General features: G+C 37.6%; 2 protein-coding genes across 4 annotated transcripts in view; both read right to left on the bottom strand.

Moving 5' to 3' along the window:
* TUBB1 (tubulin beta 1 class VI) overlaps positions 1–19,194 on the bottom strand; it is a 40,099-nt gene that overhangs the window by 8,759 nt on the left and 12,146 nt on the right. The gene's annotated exons all lie outside the window — the stretch shown is intronic.
* On the bottom strand, positions 897–1,708 carry LOC127548970 (nicotinamide riboside kinase 2-like). Its single transcript, XM_051976666.1, has one exon. The coding sequence runs from the start codon at positions 1,634–1,636 to the stop codon at positions 1,034–1,036; it is 603 nt and encodes a 200-aa protein (XP_051832626.1). The 5' UTR covers positions 1,637–1,708; the 3' UTR covers positions 897–1,033.

Genomic DNA, 19,194 nt, shown 5'->3' with positions numbered 1-19,194 from the left:
ATCAGATTAGTGGGTTTCTGAAGGGGTACACATAAATCCATCAATATGGGCCAGAACTTTGTAACAGATATACATGGTATACATAAATCCATCAATATGGGAGGCATTATACATAATTTACAAAAGCACATAGCAATATAACACAGGCCAGTAGTAATGTAACAACATGAATCAACCTGAAAATTTACACATGTCCATAAGTCCTAGAAATAGTCCATAAGGAATCCATTGTCCATTAGTTCATGTGCCAGGATTCCAATGGTTCCTGTAAGCCCTGAAGTACTGCAAAAGTCTCATCAACAATTTTTCATCTTAAGGAATCCAATGATTCTCGCTGGTTTTTCAAGAACTAAAACAGTTTCATCTTGTGTTAGGAAATCCAATGATTCCTGAAGATTTTAAAAGTCTTTTTAACAGTCTCCTTGTCAGCTATGCTCTTTCAATGGTGAGCACAATCAGCAACAGAACCACCCGATATTTCTTGGGTCTTCTCCTTTGTTTCAAGGGTCTGTTCCATCTCTCTGCGATGGACAAGGCGAATGCAGCTCGTAGGCACCCATCTGATTCCTTCTCCACATGTAGAGATGCAAGCAAATCCTCTCCCCCAAGCAGTTAGCCTATCTGGTCCCTTCCATTCACCACTTTCTGGGTCTCTCCACATCACCTGGCGATTATCTAAAGATAGTGGAGCTGCTCGCACTGGACACTGCTCTTCTGGTGGGTTATAAAACCTGTCTGCCGGAGCCAGTGCATCTTTATCAAAGATTAAAAAATTAATGGTATAGAGAACTAAATTTAGAAGTTCTTAGGGTTACCCGTGGCTCCCCCTTTCTTTTGTTTTTGGAGGAGTGTCTTAATGTCCCTGTTTCTTCTTTCTACTATTGCTTGACCTCCCCAGGAGCTGAGGGCGCCTGTCTCTGGGCCCCGTAGAGTCTATGGACTTGGTTCAGTGTATTGTTCCTTTGGCATGATGGAGATCTGCTAAATCCGTGAGGGGCAGATCCCACTCCCTTTCTCACTCTCTTCCCAGAAGCTAGGAGCGATTTAAGAGTGTATTCTGGATGTCTTCCAGGACTTGACGGTAAAGCTCATCTCTGGATTTCAGTCCATCGATATGCACTACATCCACACCATTGTTGTCCATCTCCTGCCTGTATTTCTGGTACATGGGCCAAATATGGCCATCAAAGAGACCCGGAGGGTCAGGAACTTTATAGTTGCGGGTACTTCTTCTTCTCTTGCATTCCTCATATGGAACAGCCAAAAAGTAACGGCGACTGTACAAATCCAGCAAGGGCTTGTAACTATAGAGCAAGAAGCCTTCCAGGATGAGGATATGGGTATCATCGGAGTTGGATTCCTGGGAGTTCTGTTGGATGTTGATCCCATGGGTGCGGGCAAACTTCATGGGGTTGTTTAGCCATGCCAGGACTGTGTTCAACATGGCCTCCATGTCCAAAGATTCCAGCACGTCCCATTGCTTAAAGCCGTCTTCCCCGACTTCTATTTGATCTTGTGGCTTGTAAAAGTCATCCTGGTGGATCACACAGCAGTTTGGTAAGGTTTTGATGAGTCTATTGGTCAGTGTAGTTTTTCCTCCATTGGTCATGCCTCCAATGCCAATGATGTACTTCATCTTCTGTTCCCTCTGTGGGTGGGGAGTGGTGGTGGAGACGGGCTGGGACGGCGCCAGGGGAGGGGGAGTGGGAGGCGACCCTAATTGCTGGGTTGAAGGGTCTTTTCCACTGGAATCAGGATCGTAGCTTTTCCACTGAAATCCACTGAGGGGTCTGTTAGCCCCGCGTTGGGCGCCAAATGTTATGAGTTCAAATGTTGGAGTTCTTGTTCTTCTCACAACACAGCCGGTTTAGCTTAGGGCCCTCCGAATATCTCCAAATCCTTCTCTTGGAGCTCAGCTAGCTTTCTGGTGAGTCTTTCAGACCAGCCCAAGACCAATCTCAGTGGGGGGAGTGCAGGAGCCCAGCCACCTACCACAGTGGTGTGAGATGAAGATGAATCTGGTTGTCCACTGAACTCTCACTCGTAGCTTTATCCTTTGAAAACTCTTCGTCTGCCACCAGAGTCGCTCCTCTCCAGTCCAGCTGAACTCTCTTCTGCGACCAGCCAGCCAAGAGGAAAAAATGTATTCTGTCTTAGATCCCTCATCGCTGGCCTTTTATCTGACTCTTCTGAGAGAATGGGATTATGGGTTTTCTCCCATAGTGCTCTCTGGCCCAAAGAGCTTTAAGGGAGGTGTGAACTCCCTTGAAGTTAGAAAGTTTACTTTGTGAAGCTGGCATACTTGTGAACTCCAATGAGTAAAGGTGTGAACACAAGCCTTGTATTCATTAGTTCTACTTAGTACCTTGTTTCAGGTTCTGGCCAAAATCTTCTTGTAAGATTAGATCAACTCTAATTAGTTAGCAATTAGTAAGGATTCCAACAATGAATTCTTCACATGACCAAATGACACTGCATTTAATACCAGTTGCTCTCCTGAATCTCATCTTTTGGTGCTGAATCTCAATCACATCATACATACAATTTTATATAGAAAGTTTTATACACACACGTCTGTAATGTTTATTGTTCAGCTTGCTTCATCTTATATGCATATATACTCATCTCTCTCTGAATTAATCTTATTTGTCATTTTTTATTCATGTGCTGAAATCATTTAAAACTGTTTCCAGAAAGCTGAGTGTTAACTTTTCAGTGTGAGAATTCATACCTTGGAAATCAGCAAACACTGAAAATCAAGGCATGATTTATTATTTTGAATGTCTAGACTTAAAAGTGATGGAGAAAATGTTAATATAGATTGTACTTGCAAATGTGGCATGCACATTTTTATCCCCTCTCCCTTCCAAAAAAAAAGATCCAGTTGTTAAACATTTGCTGGCTCATTCTTACTATTTACCACGATTTTTTCAAATGTTCTAAATGCCAGGCCTCTCCCTGGAGTGTTATGGGCCAGAACTCAGAACTGGAAACAAGGATCCTTACAAGGTATTAAGTGGAATTGAGGAGACCATGGTTATCTGGTTTAGCATGGTTCAGTACAATTGACTTAATCTTACATCAAATAATGGTTTTCTAGAGATATAATGATTGGCTTATACTCAGTGTGGAGCCTATAAGTAGGGATTGAGAGCCACAGAGGACAAGCTCATTAGAAGCTCTCCAAGTCAAGAAGACAGAAATTCATTTCACCTTCAGTCAGGCTCCTGGTGGCTGGCCTGGACTCTTGAACTTACCCCACTGAGACCAAGGCCAGACTGAAAGGCTCTCCGGAAAGCGGCCCAGCCCCAGGAAGGAGATAATAAAGCATCTGGACTCTAAGAAAACTAACCAGGCCCAGAAAAGGAGACAAGACTTTGAAAGAGATAATAAAGGATTTGGACTTTAACCCCTGGCTACTTGTGTGGTGATTACTGTACTGAAACAAAGGCTGCTCCAGAGACCCCAAGAAAACCGAACCAGAGAATATTACACTGGAGGTTTAATGTAATCACATTAGATTTCTTGATTCCCAGATTCCCCAGAGTTCATATGGAGTCCACTAAAATCCTAGACTTTTTTCACATCCACTATCTTGAATTTCTTTGTTCATTTATTCCTATTTTGATTAAATATTTCCATTAAATTTAATATTATATTTGGCCCAATGTATATGTTGATTTCTTTTTTTTTGGATCCTGACTCTCTAACCATTTCTCATAGCTTCTTATCATCTGCAAATGAGAGAAATATTCCAGCTGCTTTAATTCAAGTCACTAATAAGATCATTAAATAGTACTGGACCAAGCTCAGATCTCTGAGACTTTCCACTAGAAATCTTTCTCTACAGAGTAAGCTTTTAATGACTTCTCTTTAGGGACTGTTGTTCAGGCTTAATCCATATTTCTGCACCTTGTTCACAAAGATAGCATGAAAGATTTTATCAAACTGATTTTTGCCATCATGCTAAAATATATCCATGGCATTTCTTATAGCTGTTGTCTACAGACCTCTAAGTCACTTCCCTTCGTTCCTCAGTGAGTTTGATTTTTTCTTTCCCAATTCATACAAGAATTCAATATACATATTGTTGTCACCTTCCTCATCCTCCTCCTCTTTCTTCTCCTTTCTTCTTCCTCTTCCTTTTCTTCCTCTTATTCTGTTTTACTGGTAGCCATCAATTTTGTTCTATCAATTCCATTTCAAAAATCATTCTCTTTAGAGAACTATATTTTGCTGTATCTATGAACTCACTGATGTGGATACTCATTCTATCAATGCTGATTACAAACCATCCATGAGTATGAGTTCAAAACTTTATATTCGTCCATACATTCTCCACAAAGGACCCACCAAATACTAGGTATACTTCTAGATCTATTTACATTTTATAGGAATCAGTGAATGCACTCAGATTATTCTTCTCTTCTTCTTAACATATAACTGACCTACTTCCTTCCTGATCTCCCTTGTGCCACTTTTCATCCTTGGAACTATGATGTAGAGAAAACAAGCAAAATAAGAATGAAATTGTCCTGTCTTTTCTCCATTTTTCATGATCATTGTCCCATTCATCCTGAGTACCACTCCTATGCCTGCTTTGAGCTTCCTCTTTTTCCCAATGTAGCTAAGAAAATCCCAGTTTTTTTTTAAATTTCCTTTCATTCCTTGCCAGCTTCATTTTACTCTGAGTTTTAGCACTCCTATCATTTTTCTTACAGGACCATGCGATGCCTTTTTATTCATCCTCTGTTTTCATCCTCTGCACATACCTTTTAAATGTCAACATTAGTTGATGGTTTCACCATGCATCAGCCTCTTTAGGAAACTCTCTTCCCTGTTTCTCTTCCTGCCTTCAGAATTTCATTCTTTTTTTTTTTTTAATATTTTATTTTATTTTATTTAATAATTACTTTATATTGACAGAATCCATGCCAGGGTAATTTTTTTTACAACATTATCCCTTGTACTCGTTTCTGTTCCGATTTTTCCCCTCCCTCCCTCCACCCCCTCCCCTAGATGGCAAGCAGTCCTATATATGTTGGATATGTTGCAGTATATCCTAGATACAATATATGTTTGTAGAACCGAACAGTTCTCTTGTTGCACAGGGAGAATTGGATTCAGAAGGTAAAAATAACCCGGGAAGAAAAACAAAAATGCAGATAGTTCACATTCGTTTCCCAGTGTTCTTTCTTTGGGTGTATCTGCTTCTGTCCATCATTTATCAATTGAAACTCAGTTAGGTCTCTTTGTCAAAGAAATCCACTTCCATCAAAATATGTCCTCATACAATATCGTTGTCGAAGTGTAAAGTGATCTCCTGGTTCTGCTCATTTCACTTAGCATCAGTTCATGTTAAGTCTCACCAAGCCTCTCTGTATTCATCCTGCTGGTCATTTCTTACAGAACAATAATCAGAATTTCATTCTTGAAAAGTTCCCATCCCTCCTAGAATGATTCCTTTCATAGAATTTTTGGCCATGGGATCCTACTTATTTCTCTGAACCCTTTGAAATTTACTCTTCCAAAATATAGTGTACATTAAAGGTTGTGGCCATTTTCTTCTCCTTTGTCAATCTTAGAGCCATTTGTAATTCTTCCTTCCCCCTTTTACCCATAGCCAATCAATGGCTAAGCCTTGTTAATTCTATTCCCCCAATATCTCCTATACATCTCCTTTTCTCTAAATGAAAGCTGCCACCCAATTCCAGGCTCGTATCCCTTTTCACCTAAACTTTTTAGCAACAGCCTCCCTAGTTAGGGAGTTGCTCCCCCCTTTCACCATCATCTTCATAACTGCCAAAATGATCTTCTGAAAGCAAAAGTCTAACCATGTCACTGACCTTTTTTTTAGGATAAGATACTACCCTCCTCAAGTTGACATTTAAAACATTTCACAGTCTAGTTCAACTTCCCTTTTTAGCTCTATTTCATGTTACTTCTTGCATTCTGTATTCTAGCTCAAATAGCCCACTTGCTTGTCCCTTTTTATGACTTTCCATTTTAATTCCATGCTTCTTTGTACACAGAATGCTCCCTGCAGCTTATAGTGCCCTTTCTCCTTACTTCTACTATTTAGTTTGCTTCAAGGCCTAGCTCATGCTTCATCTCCTATGGGACATCTTCCCTGATCTCCTTAGTAGTTATTGTTCTGTGTCTTACCCTTAAATCATCATGTGTCTGCTCATCTGTTTACATGCTGTAACCTCCCAATAGAGAGTGAGCTCCCTGAGGACAGGGCTTGTTTTTCATTTTGTCTTGTTGTCTTGAGTACCTACCTAGGATAGTACCTTATACATGTAGATTCTTAGGAAGTGCTCAGTGGTTTGATTTCTAAAATGAAGTAGTCACATCTCCTCTCTTCCCCCCTCCCCCCCAATTTCCTGTTATTTCTACTTTAGTAATCAGTTCCTTCTTGTTGGTCAAAGTCAAGTCTAAAATAGAAATTCCTCTCATCACTTTATCCACTCCTTTTAAAATATGAAGTTATTATTAATGCAAGTCAAGAATTTATTAGTAATTTAGCTCTTGTCAGGAAAAAAATTCCAGAAAATGTTTGCATTATTAAAATCTTCCTTCACAAGGAAGGAATTAGTGACCAAAGAAGAGCTGGAGTATATTATTGAAATCAAAATGGATAATTTTAATTATGTTAAGTTAAAAAGTTTTTGTACAAACAAAACCAATGCAGACATGATTAGAAGAGAAGCAATAAACTGGGAAAACATTTTTATACCCAAGGGTTCTGATAAAAACCTCATTTCTAAAATATATAATTGACTCAAATTTATAAAAATTCAAGCCATTCTCCAGTTAATAAATGGTCAAAGGATATGAACAGACAATTTTTAGATGGAGAAATTGAAACCATTTTCAGTCATATGAAAAGGTGCTCTAAATTATTATTGATCAGAGAAATGCAAATTAAGACAACTCTGAGGTACCACTATACATCTTTCAAAATGGCTAAGATGATAAGAAAAGATAATGATGAATGTTGGAGGAGATGTGGAAAAACTGGGACACTAATACATTGTTGGTGGAGTTGTGAACTGATCTAACCATTCTGGAGAACAATCTGGAACTATGCCCAAAAGGCTATGAAAATGTGCATACACTTTGATCCAGCAGTATTTCTACTGGGATTATAGCTCAAAGAGATCATAAAGAAGGGAAAACAATCCGCATGTGCAAAAGTGTTTGTGGCAGCCTTTTTTCTAGTGGCAAGAAACTGGAAACTGGGTAGATGCCTGGGTAGTTGGAGAATGGCTGGGTAAATTATATTTTATGAATGTTATGGGAAATTATTGTTCTATAAGAAATGATCAGCAGGATGATTTCAGAGAAGCCTGGAAAGACTTACATGAACTGATGCTGAGTGAAATGAGCAGAACCAGGAGATCATTATAAACAGCAACAAGATTATACAATGATCAATTCTGATGGACATGGCTCTCTTCAACAATGACATGATTCAGGCCAGTTCCAATGATCTTGTGATGAAGAGAGACATCTATTCTTAGAGAGAGGACTGTGGAAACTGAGTGTGGGCCACAACATAGTATTTTCACTCTTTTTGTTGTTTGCTTGCATCTTGTTTTCTTTCTCTTTTTTCTCCTTTTTGATCTGATGTTTCTTGTGCAGCATGATAAATGTGTTAATATGTAGAGAAGAACTGCACATGTTTAACATATATTGGATTACTTACCATCTAGAGAAAGGGATGGGGGGAAGGAAGGAAAAAAATTTAGAACACAACATTTTGTAAGGGTGAATGCTGAAAATTATTCATAAATATTTTGAAAATAAAAGGCTTTAATTTTTTAAAAAGAAAGATAGCAATTAGCTAATTTGCAAACATGTTGAAGCTGTTATACTTTGAGAAAAAAGAAAGCATATAAAAGGGGAAGGAGATGCTAATTTCTGTTGTTGACCAAAAAGTGCAAAAAATGAGTATGAGTTTTAAAAATCCTTATTGAAATCAAGTTCTTCCTCTTCCTGGCCTTATCACCTCAACATAATTGAGGCAACTAGATGGTAAAGTATATCAAGAGTTAGGCCTCTCATCAGAAAGATCTAACTTAAAATTTAGACTCAGATATTTAATAGTTGTATGACTCTAAGAAAGTCACTTTACTTTTATTTACCTCAATTTTCTTATCAATAAAAAAAAAAAAAGCACCTTTCTCCCAGGGTTATTATGAAGATCAATGAGATCTTTGTAAAGTGCTTAGCACAAAGACTAATACAAAATGTTTATTCCCCTTATTGGCTTGAAATAAATCCTTTCTTTTCTTTCCTTAATCATAAATAATTATTCAGGTAACGTTAACATAAGATGATAAGCAAAAGATTTAGATCCTTCCCATTTTTATCCAATTAATAATCATTCTCTCTGGTAATAGCATTTTAAAAACTAGAAAATTTTATGAAAAATGCATGTTGTAGGAATAAAGACAGATACCAAAATTCCTGTATTAAACGTTTATAAAGTGTGAAATTTTGACCAGAACTATGAAAATATTTACATTGCCTGAAATTGAATCTTTTATGAAGTGAGACAATTGACATTGCATTTAATTACTTGTCATGTCGAGATAACCAGACAAATCTATATTCTGAGGTCCCTGTTCTAAATTAGAGTGTATCTCTTCATGTTTTCCTGAAACTGTGCATTTCCTGATTTATCCAAACAAACTTAGATAAACTGATTTTTTTTTTCAGAAAACTTTAGATCTATTCTAAATGATATGACTTCATTTCTGTATTTGCTTGCAGTATAGTCAATAAATATCAATAATCCTGGAGAAAAATCCTGGGCCAGACTTACCAACTATTTTCTAAGCTCTTCTTTTTTCCTCTTGGTTTATTAGTATTAACAATTAATAATAATAAAGTAAAGTCATATAATGCTTTACAAATATGATCTTTTTGTCTTTCACAACAACTGGGGAAGTAGTTATTATTATCCTCATTTTACAGATGAGAAAACAGAGGCAGGCAAGGTTAAGTGATTTGTTCATAGTCCCTTAACTAAATAAATGTCTGAGGCTAAATTTGCATTCAGGTCTTCCTCACTTCAGGTCCAGGATTTTATTCACATGCTATCTAGCTTTATTTAAGACCCAGCTCATATGCTCCTTCTTTCTTGAAACTTTCCTTCTCTCAGCTGAAGGGGAAGCCACCCTCCTCAAATAACTTCTGAAAATCCTTTACCTCACTTCTCCTTTCCCCCATACTTGTTTTTGTAAGCATCATATCTTCCATAGTAGCTAGTAAGTGGACTTCAGGGCCAATGCTATATCCACTGCAACATCTAGCTACCCTCCACTTAATAAGTTTCTTTGGAAGTTGAGTCCCTTTTCTACACTCACTTAAACTCTCTGAGATGTCTCTGAGCCTGCATTCCCATCTGTAAATGAGGATAATGCTTCTTCCTTTATTCTTCCCTCTAACTCAGGATTTTCAGTTAGAATAAAAAGAGATAAAGTAGCTGAGAGCATTTTATGAAGTCTAAATTAGAATGTTGGGAGAAGGGCAGCCTTAAGTTTTGGCATTAAAAGCCAAGTCTTTTCCCATAAATTATTTCTTGTTGCCTCAGAATGGATTGTCTTACAACAGTGGGTATTTCTAACAATTCCATCTTCTGTCTTTGACACTCTAGAGGGTGCTGCTGCATCAGAGCTCTATGAAAGCACAACCCTTAAGGTCATTTCTCAATTCCCTTAGAAATATAACTATGGCCTCAATGCCTTTCCTCCCATCTCCTCAGCTCTTTTTGCCCAAGAGCCTTAAAGGTTTTATTTATACTGATGATAATCCATATTTTTTGCATCATTTTATTTTTCCTTCCAATACCAATAGGCAGTTGATAGAGCAAATACTATTATGCCCATTTTACAGATAGGAAAACTGAGGCTTGGAGAAGGGAGTCATGCATGTAGCAATTACCAGAAATGAAGCTGAAAGCTTTTCTGACTCCGATTTCACTATGCTCTGCATTGTTTCACTTCCCCAATTTTGCTCAAACTGAACAGCTAGGCAAGTGAAACCAAAGTCAGCTGTACAAGGATGTAGGGGAATGTGGTGTGAATGCACTCAGTCTCTTGCTCTCTGCAGCACTTCTTTAGCTTCTCCATACAGAGCCCCGGATGTTATGTTTTCCACATCCCAAAAAAGAAAAAAAAAAAATATATGAATGCTATTCTCTGCATTTTAGTCTCATTTGCTGAAACAATTTTCTCAACATTATTCCAAATTTAAGCATTTCTAGAGGAATAAGAGACAAACTCATATAGTCCTTCCCTATGCTTGAATATTTCTCTAACAAAAGACTTTTTTTAAAATGCTTTTTATTTTCAAAATATATGCATAGATAACCTTGTGTTCCAAATTCTTTTTTCCTTCCCTTCTTCCCATCACCTTCCCTAGAATAATCCAATATATGTTAAACATGTACCATTCTTCTCTACATATTAACACATTTATCATGCTGCACAAGAAAAATCAGGTCCAAAAGGAATAAAATGATAAAGAAAACAAAATGCAAACAAATAACCACAAAAAAAGTGAAAATATTATGTTGTGATCCACACTTGCTCCCTCTCTCTCTGGGTGCAGATGGCTCTCTATCACCAATCCATTGGAACTGGCCTGAATCACCTCAGACATTTAAATCGTCATAGCTGTGTGACCCTGGGCAAGTCACTTGACCCCAATCGTCTCAGAAAAAGAAAAAGAAAAAGAAGTTCTACCAACAACATATTAGTGTCCCAATTTTTCCACATCTCCTTCAACATTTATTTCCCCTTCTATCATTTTGTTTTTTTCTTTCTCTCACTTTTTTCTCAGTTGTATTTTATTTTTCCAGATACATATATAGTTTTCAACATTCATTTTATAAAACTTTGTGTTCCAAATTTTTCTTCCTTTCTCCTTTACCTTCCCTTCCCTAAGATAGCAAGCAATCTGATGCATGTCATGTTGTACAAGAAAAATCAGATGAAAAGGGGAAAAAATTACAAGAAATAAAAAGTAAAACCACTATGTTTCAACTCACATTCAGTCTCCAAAGCTCTCTCTTTTCTGGCATTTTCCATCCCAAGTCTATTGGAACTGAAACATAACATTATTGACAAGAGCAATCCATCACAGTTAATCGTCACATGATTTTGTTGTTACTGTGTACATTGTTCTCCTGCTTCTGTGTTCATTTCACTCAGCATTAGTTCATGTAGGTTTTTACAAGTTTTTCTGAAATCAGCCTGCTCATTAGTTCTTATAGAACAATAATATTCCATTACCTTCACATACCATAACTTGTTCAGCCATTCCTGAAATGATAAGTATCCACTCAATTTCCAGGTCCTTGCCACTAGAAAAAGAGCTGCCACAAACATTTTTGCACATATGGATCTTTTCCCCATTTTTGTTATCTCTTTGAAATGCCATGACACTTGCTGGATCAAGGAGAATGCACAGTTTGATAGCCCTTGGGCATAGTTCCAAATTACTCTCCAGAATGGTTGGATCTTTTCTTAGCCAATCTGAAAGATGTGAAGTGGTACTTCAGATCAATAATGATTTAGAGTATTTTTATATTTATATAGAAATGACTTTTAAAATTGTTCATATCTTTGACCATTTATCAATTGAAGAATACAATTCTTATAAATTTGAGGCATTTTTAAATTTTAGAAATGAGGCCTTTATCAGAAACAGTGGCTGTAGATTTTTCCCCCCATTTTTTTTTTTTTTGTTTCCCTTCTAAACTTGCCTGCATTGGCTTCATGCAAAACGCTTTTAATTTAATGTAATCAAAATTATCCATTTTGCATTTCATAATGTTTTCTAGTTCTTTTTTAGCCATAAATTTCTCCCTTCTCCATAGATCTGACAGGTAAGCTGTCCCTTGCTCTTCTAATTTGCCTGTAATTCCACCTTTAATGTCTAAATCATGAACACATTTCAATGTTATCTTAATGTAGGATGTAAGATGTTGGACAATGCTTAGTTGGCATTGTATAGTCCTTGGTATAGAGAATAGTGGTACTAATTAGTAAATTATGTAAATTACATAAATTAAGTAATTAAGTAAATGTAAAACAATTTCCATCTTCAACTAGGAGGGAAAAGGAGGAAAGGGCATAAGTATTTATGAAATATGCTAGCCTCTATGCTAAGTGCTTTACAAATATTATCTTATTTATCTAGAATAATAGATATACAGTTAGAAAAGAATGCAGAGACCATTTAGACCAACCTTTGGGATTTGAATTCAGATCTTAGAACACCAAATTCAATGCTATTTCTACTCTACATGAGGCCTACTTGAATCCAAAAAAGAGTTGAATTCTTACTCTCCCTTCCCCCTCTTCTCATATACATATATGTGCTTTGACATGTTTAACAAATAAATTTAATAAGAATTTATTGAACAAACAAAATATAGATGTTTAATATTTATTGAGCAAAGAAATACACAATTTTTTTTTCTTAGACCAACAGAAAAGCTTATTCATAAGAAAATCTTTTCAGATGGAGAAGTCAGCAATTGCCCTAATCTGGGTAAAAGTGATTCCATAGTATTGAACTATAGCAAATGGTTTAAAAAGGACCTCATGGAATGAATGATCTCACCAAGATACAAGCTGAAAAAAGTTCAGTTTAAGTATTGAACAGATACAGATGCAGAGCTTCACCAAACATGGTGCTGAAATGGACAAAGGACTGGCCTCTCCTCCCCTCCCTCAGTCTTAACTTAAAGGGCCCAGAGAAGGGTCTGCTCAGCTAGATTAGGGGACTTCTTTTGCACTTCAAAGTGCCAGATCAACAATGCTCCCAAGGATATCTGTTCCATGAGGGTGGTCGCCTAACTCTGATCCCTATCTATGTTCAAACATCTGCCATTGTATCTTTTGTCCTGTAAAGTCAAGTCACTGTTTAATGTCACAGGTGCCAGCAAGGGTGGACAAGAATGCTTATAAGGCTGTCCCTACTTCAGTTGGGCACGGAACCATGCCAGAATCCTTCTGGAGGTCTGTCCTGGCCATGCACACCATCTAGGCCCGTTACAAATAAATTATTTCTAAAGTATGAATTACTGTGGCCATCTTGAATTTTATTGCCTGGGCTATTTCAGTGCAAGAGGATTTCAAAGAGGGTTTCCTCTTCAACTCCTCCATTCAAGAAGGTTATTTATTCGTTATGTACCTCCTCTTAATTCACAAGCAAACCCCATATCCACAAGCAGAATAATGCAAGCCTGCAGTCTAATGCAATATTCCATTTCCTCCTGGCTGACATTTTTGGGAAAGGGGGATTAGAAAAGGGAAAAACAGAACAATCTACAGAAAACACCAACCAACCAATTCATTATAGACTCTCCTTTGGAATCCTTCCATAGTCATTACACCCAGTTCTTTGTCTAACTGATAAATAGATTTGAAGGAAACAGTGCTTGGGAAGTTCATTGATTTTATTTGCTTCTAGTCTACTTTTGAAAGCATTGAAGTTGCTGAATAACCCTGGGAAGATTCTTGCTTAAGAGGCAAAGTCCCTAAATATCTCAGCAAAGACACTAGTGAAGGGACTCTTGCTTGAGCCTGAGTCAGCTGAGCAGAGTCAGCTGAGCCAAGCCCCATTATTAGATGAATTACTTTCTATTGTAATACCACCTTTAATGTCTAAATCATGAATGCATTTCAACGTTATCTTGGTGTAGTAATTAGTAAATTTTGTAAATTAAGTAAATGTAAAACAAAATTTCCATCTTCAACAAGGGAAAGCGAGGAAAGGCATAAGTTTTGGTTATTGGTTAGTCTATGTAATCATAAAATCTTGGGAAGTTGGAAGTTTCAAGCTTTCATTTTACAGGTTGAACAAGATGAGGTGAGATCTTTCAAGACAGTTGTGAAAATTGAGTAAGGCTTCATCTATTTCAAAGTTTGAGTAAGCCTGAAGGACTTTAAAGCATTAAGTCAAGGGCATACTTAAGCCCCCTCCCTGCTATCCTCCTAAGGGCATACTTAAGTCCCCTTCTTGTTATCCTCCCTATTTCAGCCAAATATGGGCACCTGTGTACTTATTGGTCAAGTTCAATTTCTTGGGTAGTTCCAGAGTTTAGAATGTAGGATCCTCAGCCAATAAGGATGAGGGTCAGTGGTGGGAGGGAGTATTTGCGTTAGGGATTAAAAGTATTGACCTTGCCCCCTATGGTGCTTCCTCCCTTTGATTGTCTGCTCTATGTGTGGGACCGCCTGATTCTCCCGAGAATGTATATTAAACTTTGCTTTGCTTCTAGAGATCTCTCTATAGTTTTTTTTATTAAATGGTATCTGAACCACCTCCCTGTCCCTCTTAACTCTAGTGCCTTCTCTCTATTGTTTCCTTCCCAATCCCTTCCTCCTCATTTTTCCTGTATATAACTTGTACGTATTTAATTTGCTTATTGTCTCCCTTTTTAGATTGTGATTTTGTTCCTGGCAAAAGCTGTCTTTTGCCATTCTTTATATCCTCAGGACTTAGCACAATGCCTGACATATAGTTGTTTTCTAGTTTATTTTGAAATAGCCCAGGCAATAAAATTCAAGACAGCCGCAATGAGGAAAATTTGGAATTTATTTAGTACCGAGCTTGGGACAGAGTTCTAATCGAATTCCGTGCTTTATAGAACTAAAGACAGCCTTATAAGCATTTCGGCTTGTTACATTTTAATCTGTGATTCGCATTTTACAACAGGAAGATGGGGGTTTTGCACCGGGGCAGATTTTTAACATATCTGGTTTTGAGTACCGCCTACCCAGAACAGATACCCTTAAGGGTATTGTTGAGCCGGCCTTTTGGAATGCAGAAGAAATCCCCCAATCTAGCTGAGCAAACTTTCTTCTGCTGGCCCGAGGTGGTAAGGAGGGATTTGTCCATTTCAATTTCTAGTCAAAAACAAAATTGTCTTCTGTCCAATTCTTTATGATCCATTTGGGGTTTTCTTGGCAAAGATATTGTGGTGGTTTGTTATTTCCTTCTCTAACTCATTTTACAGATGAAGAAACTGAGGCAAAGAGGATATGCCCAGGATCATATTGTGTCTGAAGTTGAATTTGAACTCAAGCTCTCTTGACTCGAGGACTGCCACATAATCCACTAGTCATCTACCTGTCCCTGGCACATAATAAGCACTTAATATGTGCTTGTGGACTGACTAAAGTGATTAAGTAGTCACTTTAATAAGTAATCAAAAGCCTGCTTTTGAGTTATCAAGAATTAGATTTCTGAGAGCCCTGTCACTAAAGCCTGACACCTTAACCCTTTCCTGCACACAAAAAGGAAATGGTTTGTATGAATTGGAAAATAACCAAATGGCAATTCATTTTATTTGGAACATTTAATTAGAATTTAGGGAATCTCATGAATTAAAGTTAAGTCAATTTTAAAATCTGTTCTATTTCAAATTTAAATTGTCTTGTTTTCTCCATAAAAAGGTATGTGGTGGGGGGAGACTTATTTAAGGGAATACAAATCCTCCCTGAGAACTTCCAAAGCTTCAACAGCTTGGGGACAGAATGTACTGATAAACTAAAAGAAGGTGAAAAGTTTATTTAGCCTTGCTAATCCTGTTTTATAATGCTTTGTAAATATAATCTAGGGAATTCGGTATTTTCACCTTTGTTAGAAAATTAAGAGAAATTACATCTAAAACTATTTGGCTGTTAGTAAAATTTCAAAATGGCTAACTTATTGTCATCATGTTCATGTTAAACCTAAAATTGGTAATTACTATTTATGGAACAAGAGGGATAAGCTGAAAGCCTTATCAGTTGGATGTGGGAAAGATTCCTATCTTTGATTCCCAACCCCCCCCCCCCCATTAATGTAATTACCCTTTGACTCACAAATCCTGGAGCCTTTGAATTCCAATAGAAGATCTGGACCTGTCCCAGCCCCACCTGGATCTGAGCCAACTTTGGGGCTACACCCAAAAGCCCCTTGAGCTAAATCTCCCATTATAAAAGGGACATGCTGGGACCCCCCTCTTGGCAGAGATTCCAAACATGCTAGCCATGTGAGGACCCTCTGTCCACTGGACCCTCTGTCCCTTGCCCTCCTTATCTCCACCTTCACCTATCTCCTTACTTCCAAACCCAGTAATAAACCTCTTTTATCAATCTAGCTTTCGGGCCAATAAATGCTTTTATTGGGGACTCACCCCTGCTACTAGATTTCATTTACTGCCCAATCCAGGGGGATTGCAGAGGAGCTCCCTTTCGCTCTCTGTACCCCGAACCTGCCACTAGACCTCAACTAAACCCTAATTTCATTTAGGTACCCCAAATCTAGACCTCAACAAGTTCACCTCCAAGTATGAGATTGTATAGCACCTTTTTCTCCCTTCGAAGAGGGGGGAGCGTAGGAGGGGGCGGTATCAAACAGCACAGCCTATGTAAACATTAAGAATAGTGGGGGTGGGCAACAGTAAGCTCAGTGGATTCCTTGACATTTCTGTCAACTCCCCTTGATTTATAAGCTTGTCGGCTTTCTTGAAACTATTAAGGTAAGCAAGGTCATCAGCCTTGAGAAATGAGCCTATTTAGGATTCTTAAGCAAGGAATATGTTTACTAAAAATCTATAAGCTGTTTAATGATTTTTCCTTTGCCACAGGATGAGTTTAAACTCAAGAAAAGGAAAAGAGAGATATGTTAAACAAAATTTCCTATGTGTGTTAGTCCTGGTAAACTTTTAAAATATTATATCTAGCCATAAACTGTGATTAGTAGAATTTACTATTAGAGATAAAATCTCTTGGGACTATAACTGATATTCTTTTGAGTTTTGAATTTGGGTATGATTGCCTGATAAAACATTAAGTCAATAACCTACCATTTGAGAGAAATATGATAAATTACATAGAGACATGCCTTCTTGAACTGTGGATGTTTTATCTGGGCAAGAGATGAAAAGACTCCCTCCTTAGCCTCTGCTAAAGGTGGGATCCTTATGACTCAGTGTCCCAGTTCTGTTACTTTATTTCCCTGAGTCTGGTTATGAACTAGAATTGTTATGCATGATTGGTTGTCAAACAGAGTTAAGGATGCTTTACCCTGTCATTTATGTGTTCTCAGGCTGAGGCCCTGAAGGATTAATTTTAACAATATTATAATCATATTGCTGCTTTTTTCCTCTTACAGCAAATTTCTATAATCAGGGCAAGTGGTCAGTAGAAGCCATGAGCACAATACCAGTGTGTAATGTTATCTTGATCTGCAACCCAGCCCTGGAGGCTTCTCTGGCTGATGCCATAAAAACTCTTGACTTTCTGGCCTCTTAGAGTTATTTTTTTTGAAGGCCCACTTGGCTATTAGTTTTTTAAGTATTTGGGCCATAAGTTAATTCCCATCTCCCTTTGGCTAACTGCAGAGAGGAAGCAATCTTAGCAATCATTGAACCTTCCTCTAAGAAACAGCTGCTCAGTTACTAAAACCATCTGGTATTGGCTAAGAAATAGACTAGTTGATCAATGGAATAGGTTAGGTTCAAAGGACAAAACAGCCAATAACTTTAATAATCTAGTGTTTGACAAACCCAAAGATCCCAGTTTTGGGGATAAGAACGCATTATTTGACAAAAATTGCTGGGAAAATTGGAAATTAGTATGGCAGAAACTAGGCATTGACCCACACTTAACACCATACACCAAAATAAGGTCAAAATGGGTTCATGACCTAGGCATAAAGAATGAGATTATAAATAAATTGGAAGAACATAGGATAGTTTACCTCTCAGACCTGTGGAAGAGGGAGGAATTTATGACCAAAGAAGAACTAGAGATCACTATTGACCACAAAATAGAAAATTTTGATTATATCAAATTGAAAAGTTTTTATACAAACAAAACAAATGCAGACAAGATTAGAAGGGAAACAATAAACTGGGAAAACATTTTTACAGTCAAAGGTTCTGATAAAGGCCTCATTCCCAAAATATATAGAGAATGACTCTAATTTATAAGAAATCAAGCCATTCTCCAATTGATAAATGGTCAAGGGATATGAACAGACAATTCTCAGACGAAAAAGTTATCAAACTGTGCATACCCTTTGATCCAGCAGTGTTTCTACTGGGCTTATACCCTAAAGAGATACTAAAGAAGGGAAAGGGACCTGTGTGTGCCAAAATGTTTGTGGCAGCCCTGTTTGTAGTGACTAGAAGCTGGAAAATGAATGGATGCCCATCAATTGGAGAATGGCTGGGTAAATTGTGGTATATGAACATTATGGAATATTATTGTTCTGTAAGAAATGACCAACAGGATGATTACAGAGAGGACTGGTGAGACTTACATGAACTGATGCTAAGTGAAATGAGCAGAGCCAGGAGATCATTATATACTTCAACAAAGATACTGTATGAGGATGTATTCTGATGGAAGTGGATTTCTTCAACAAAGACCTAACTCAGTTTCAATTGATCAAAGATGTACAGAAGCAGCTACACCCAAAGAAAGAACACTGGGAAATGAATGTAAACTGTTTGCATTTTTGTTTTTCTTCCCGGGTTATTTATACCTTCTGAATCCATTTCTCCCTGTGCAACAAGAGAACTGTTTGGTTCTGCACACATATATCGTATCTAGGATATACTGTAACCTATTTAACATGTAAAGGACTGCTTGCCATCTGGGGGAGGGGGTGGAGGGAGGGAGGGGAAAAATCAGAATAGAAGTGAATGCAAGGGATAATGTTGTAAAAAAAAATTATCCTGGTATGGGTTCTGTCAATAAAAAGTTATTTAAAAAAAAAACAAACAGCTGCTTATTTTCCTGGGCATGGCTAGATTTTGTAGAATGTGAATACCTTACTTTAGTTATTTCCAAGCCTCTTTATGATTCTATTGAAGGCCCTAATCAGGCCAAGGCTTTTTAAGATCTTGAAAGCTAAACTGATCTCTTCCCTATCCTTAGCCCTACCTAAAACCTTTTATTACTTTTTAAATAAACTTGATGTCTTTGGGGTGACCCTCCCGCTTTAGAGCAATAGCTGCCTTAGTCTTTCTAATTGAGGAAGCCTCTAAGCTCAACATAGGCCAATTATTGGAGATTCTAATTCCCTACAAGGTTCAGAGCATTTTTGCCCTCACAAGAGCTTTAGAATTGAGGAAAGGATTGAGAGTGAATATCTATACTGACTCCAAATGTG

The sequence above is a fragment of the Antechinus flavipes genome, chromosome 2 (assembly GCF_016432865.1).
Source record: "Antechinus flavipes isolate AdamAnt ecotype Samford, QLD, Australia chromosome 2, AdamAnt_v2, whole genome shotgun sequence".
Classification (NCBI taxonomy): domain Eukaryota; kingdom Metazoa; phylum Chordata; class Mammalia; order Dasyuromorphia; family Dasyuridae; genus Antechinus; species Antechinus flavipes.
Note: the sequence above shows the minus strand (reverse complement) of the source record. Positions and strands in the feature narration are given on the sequence as shown.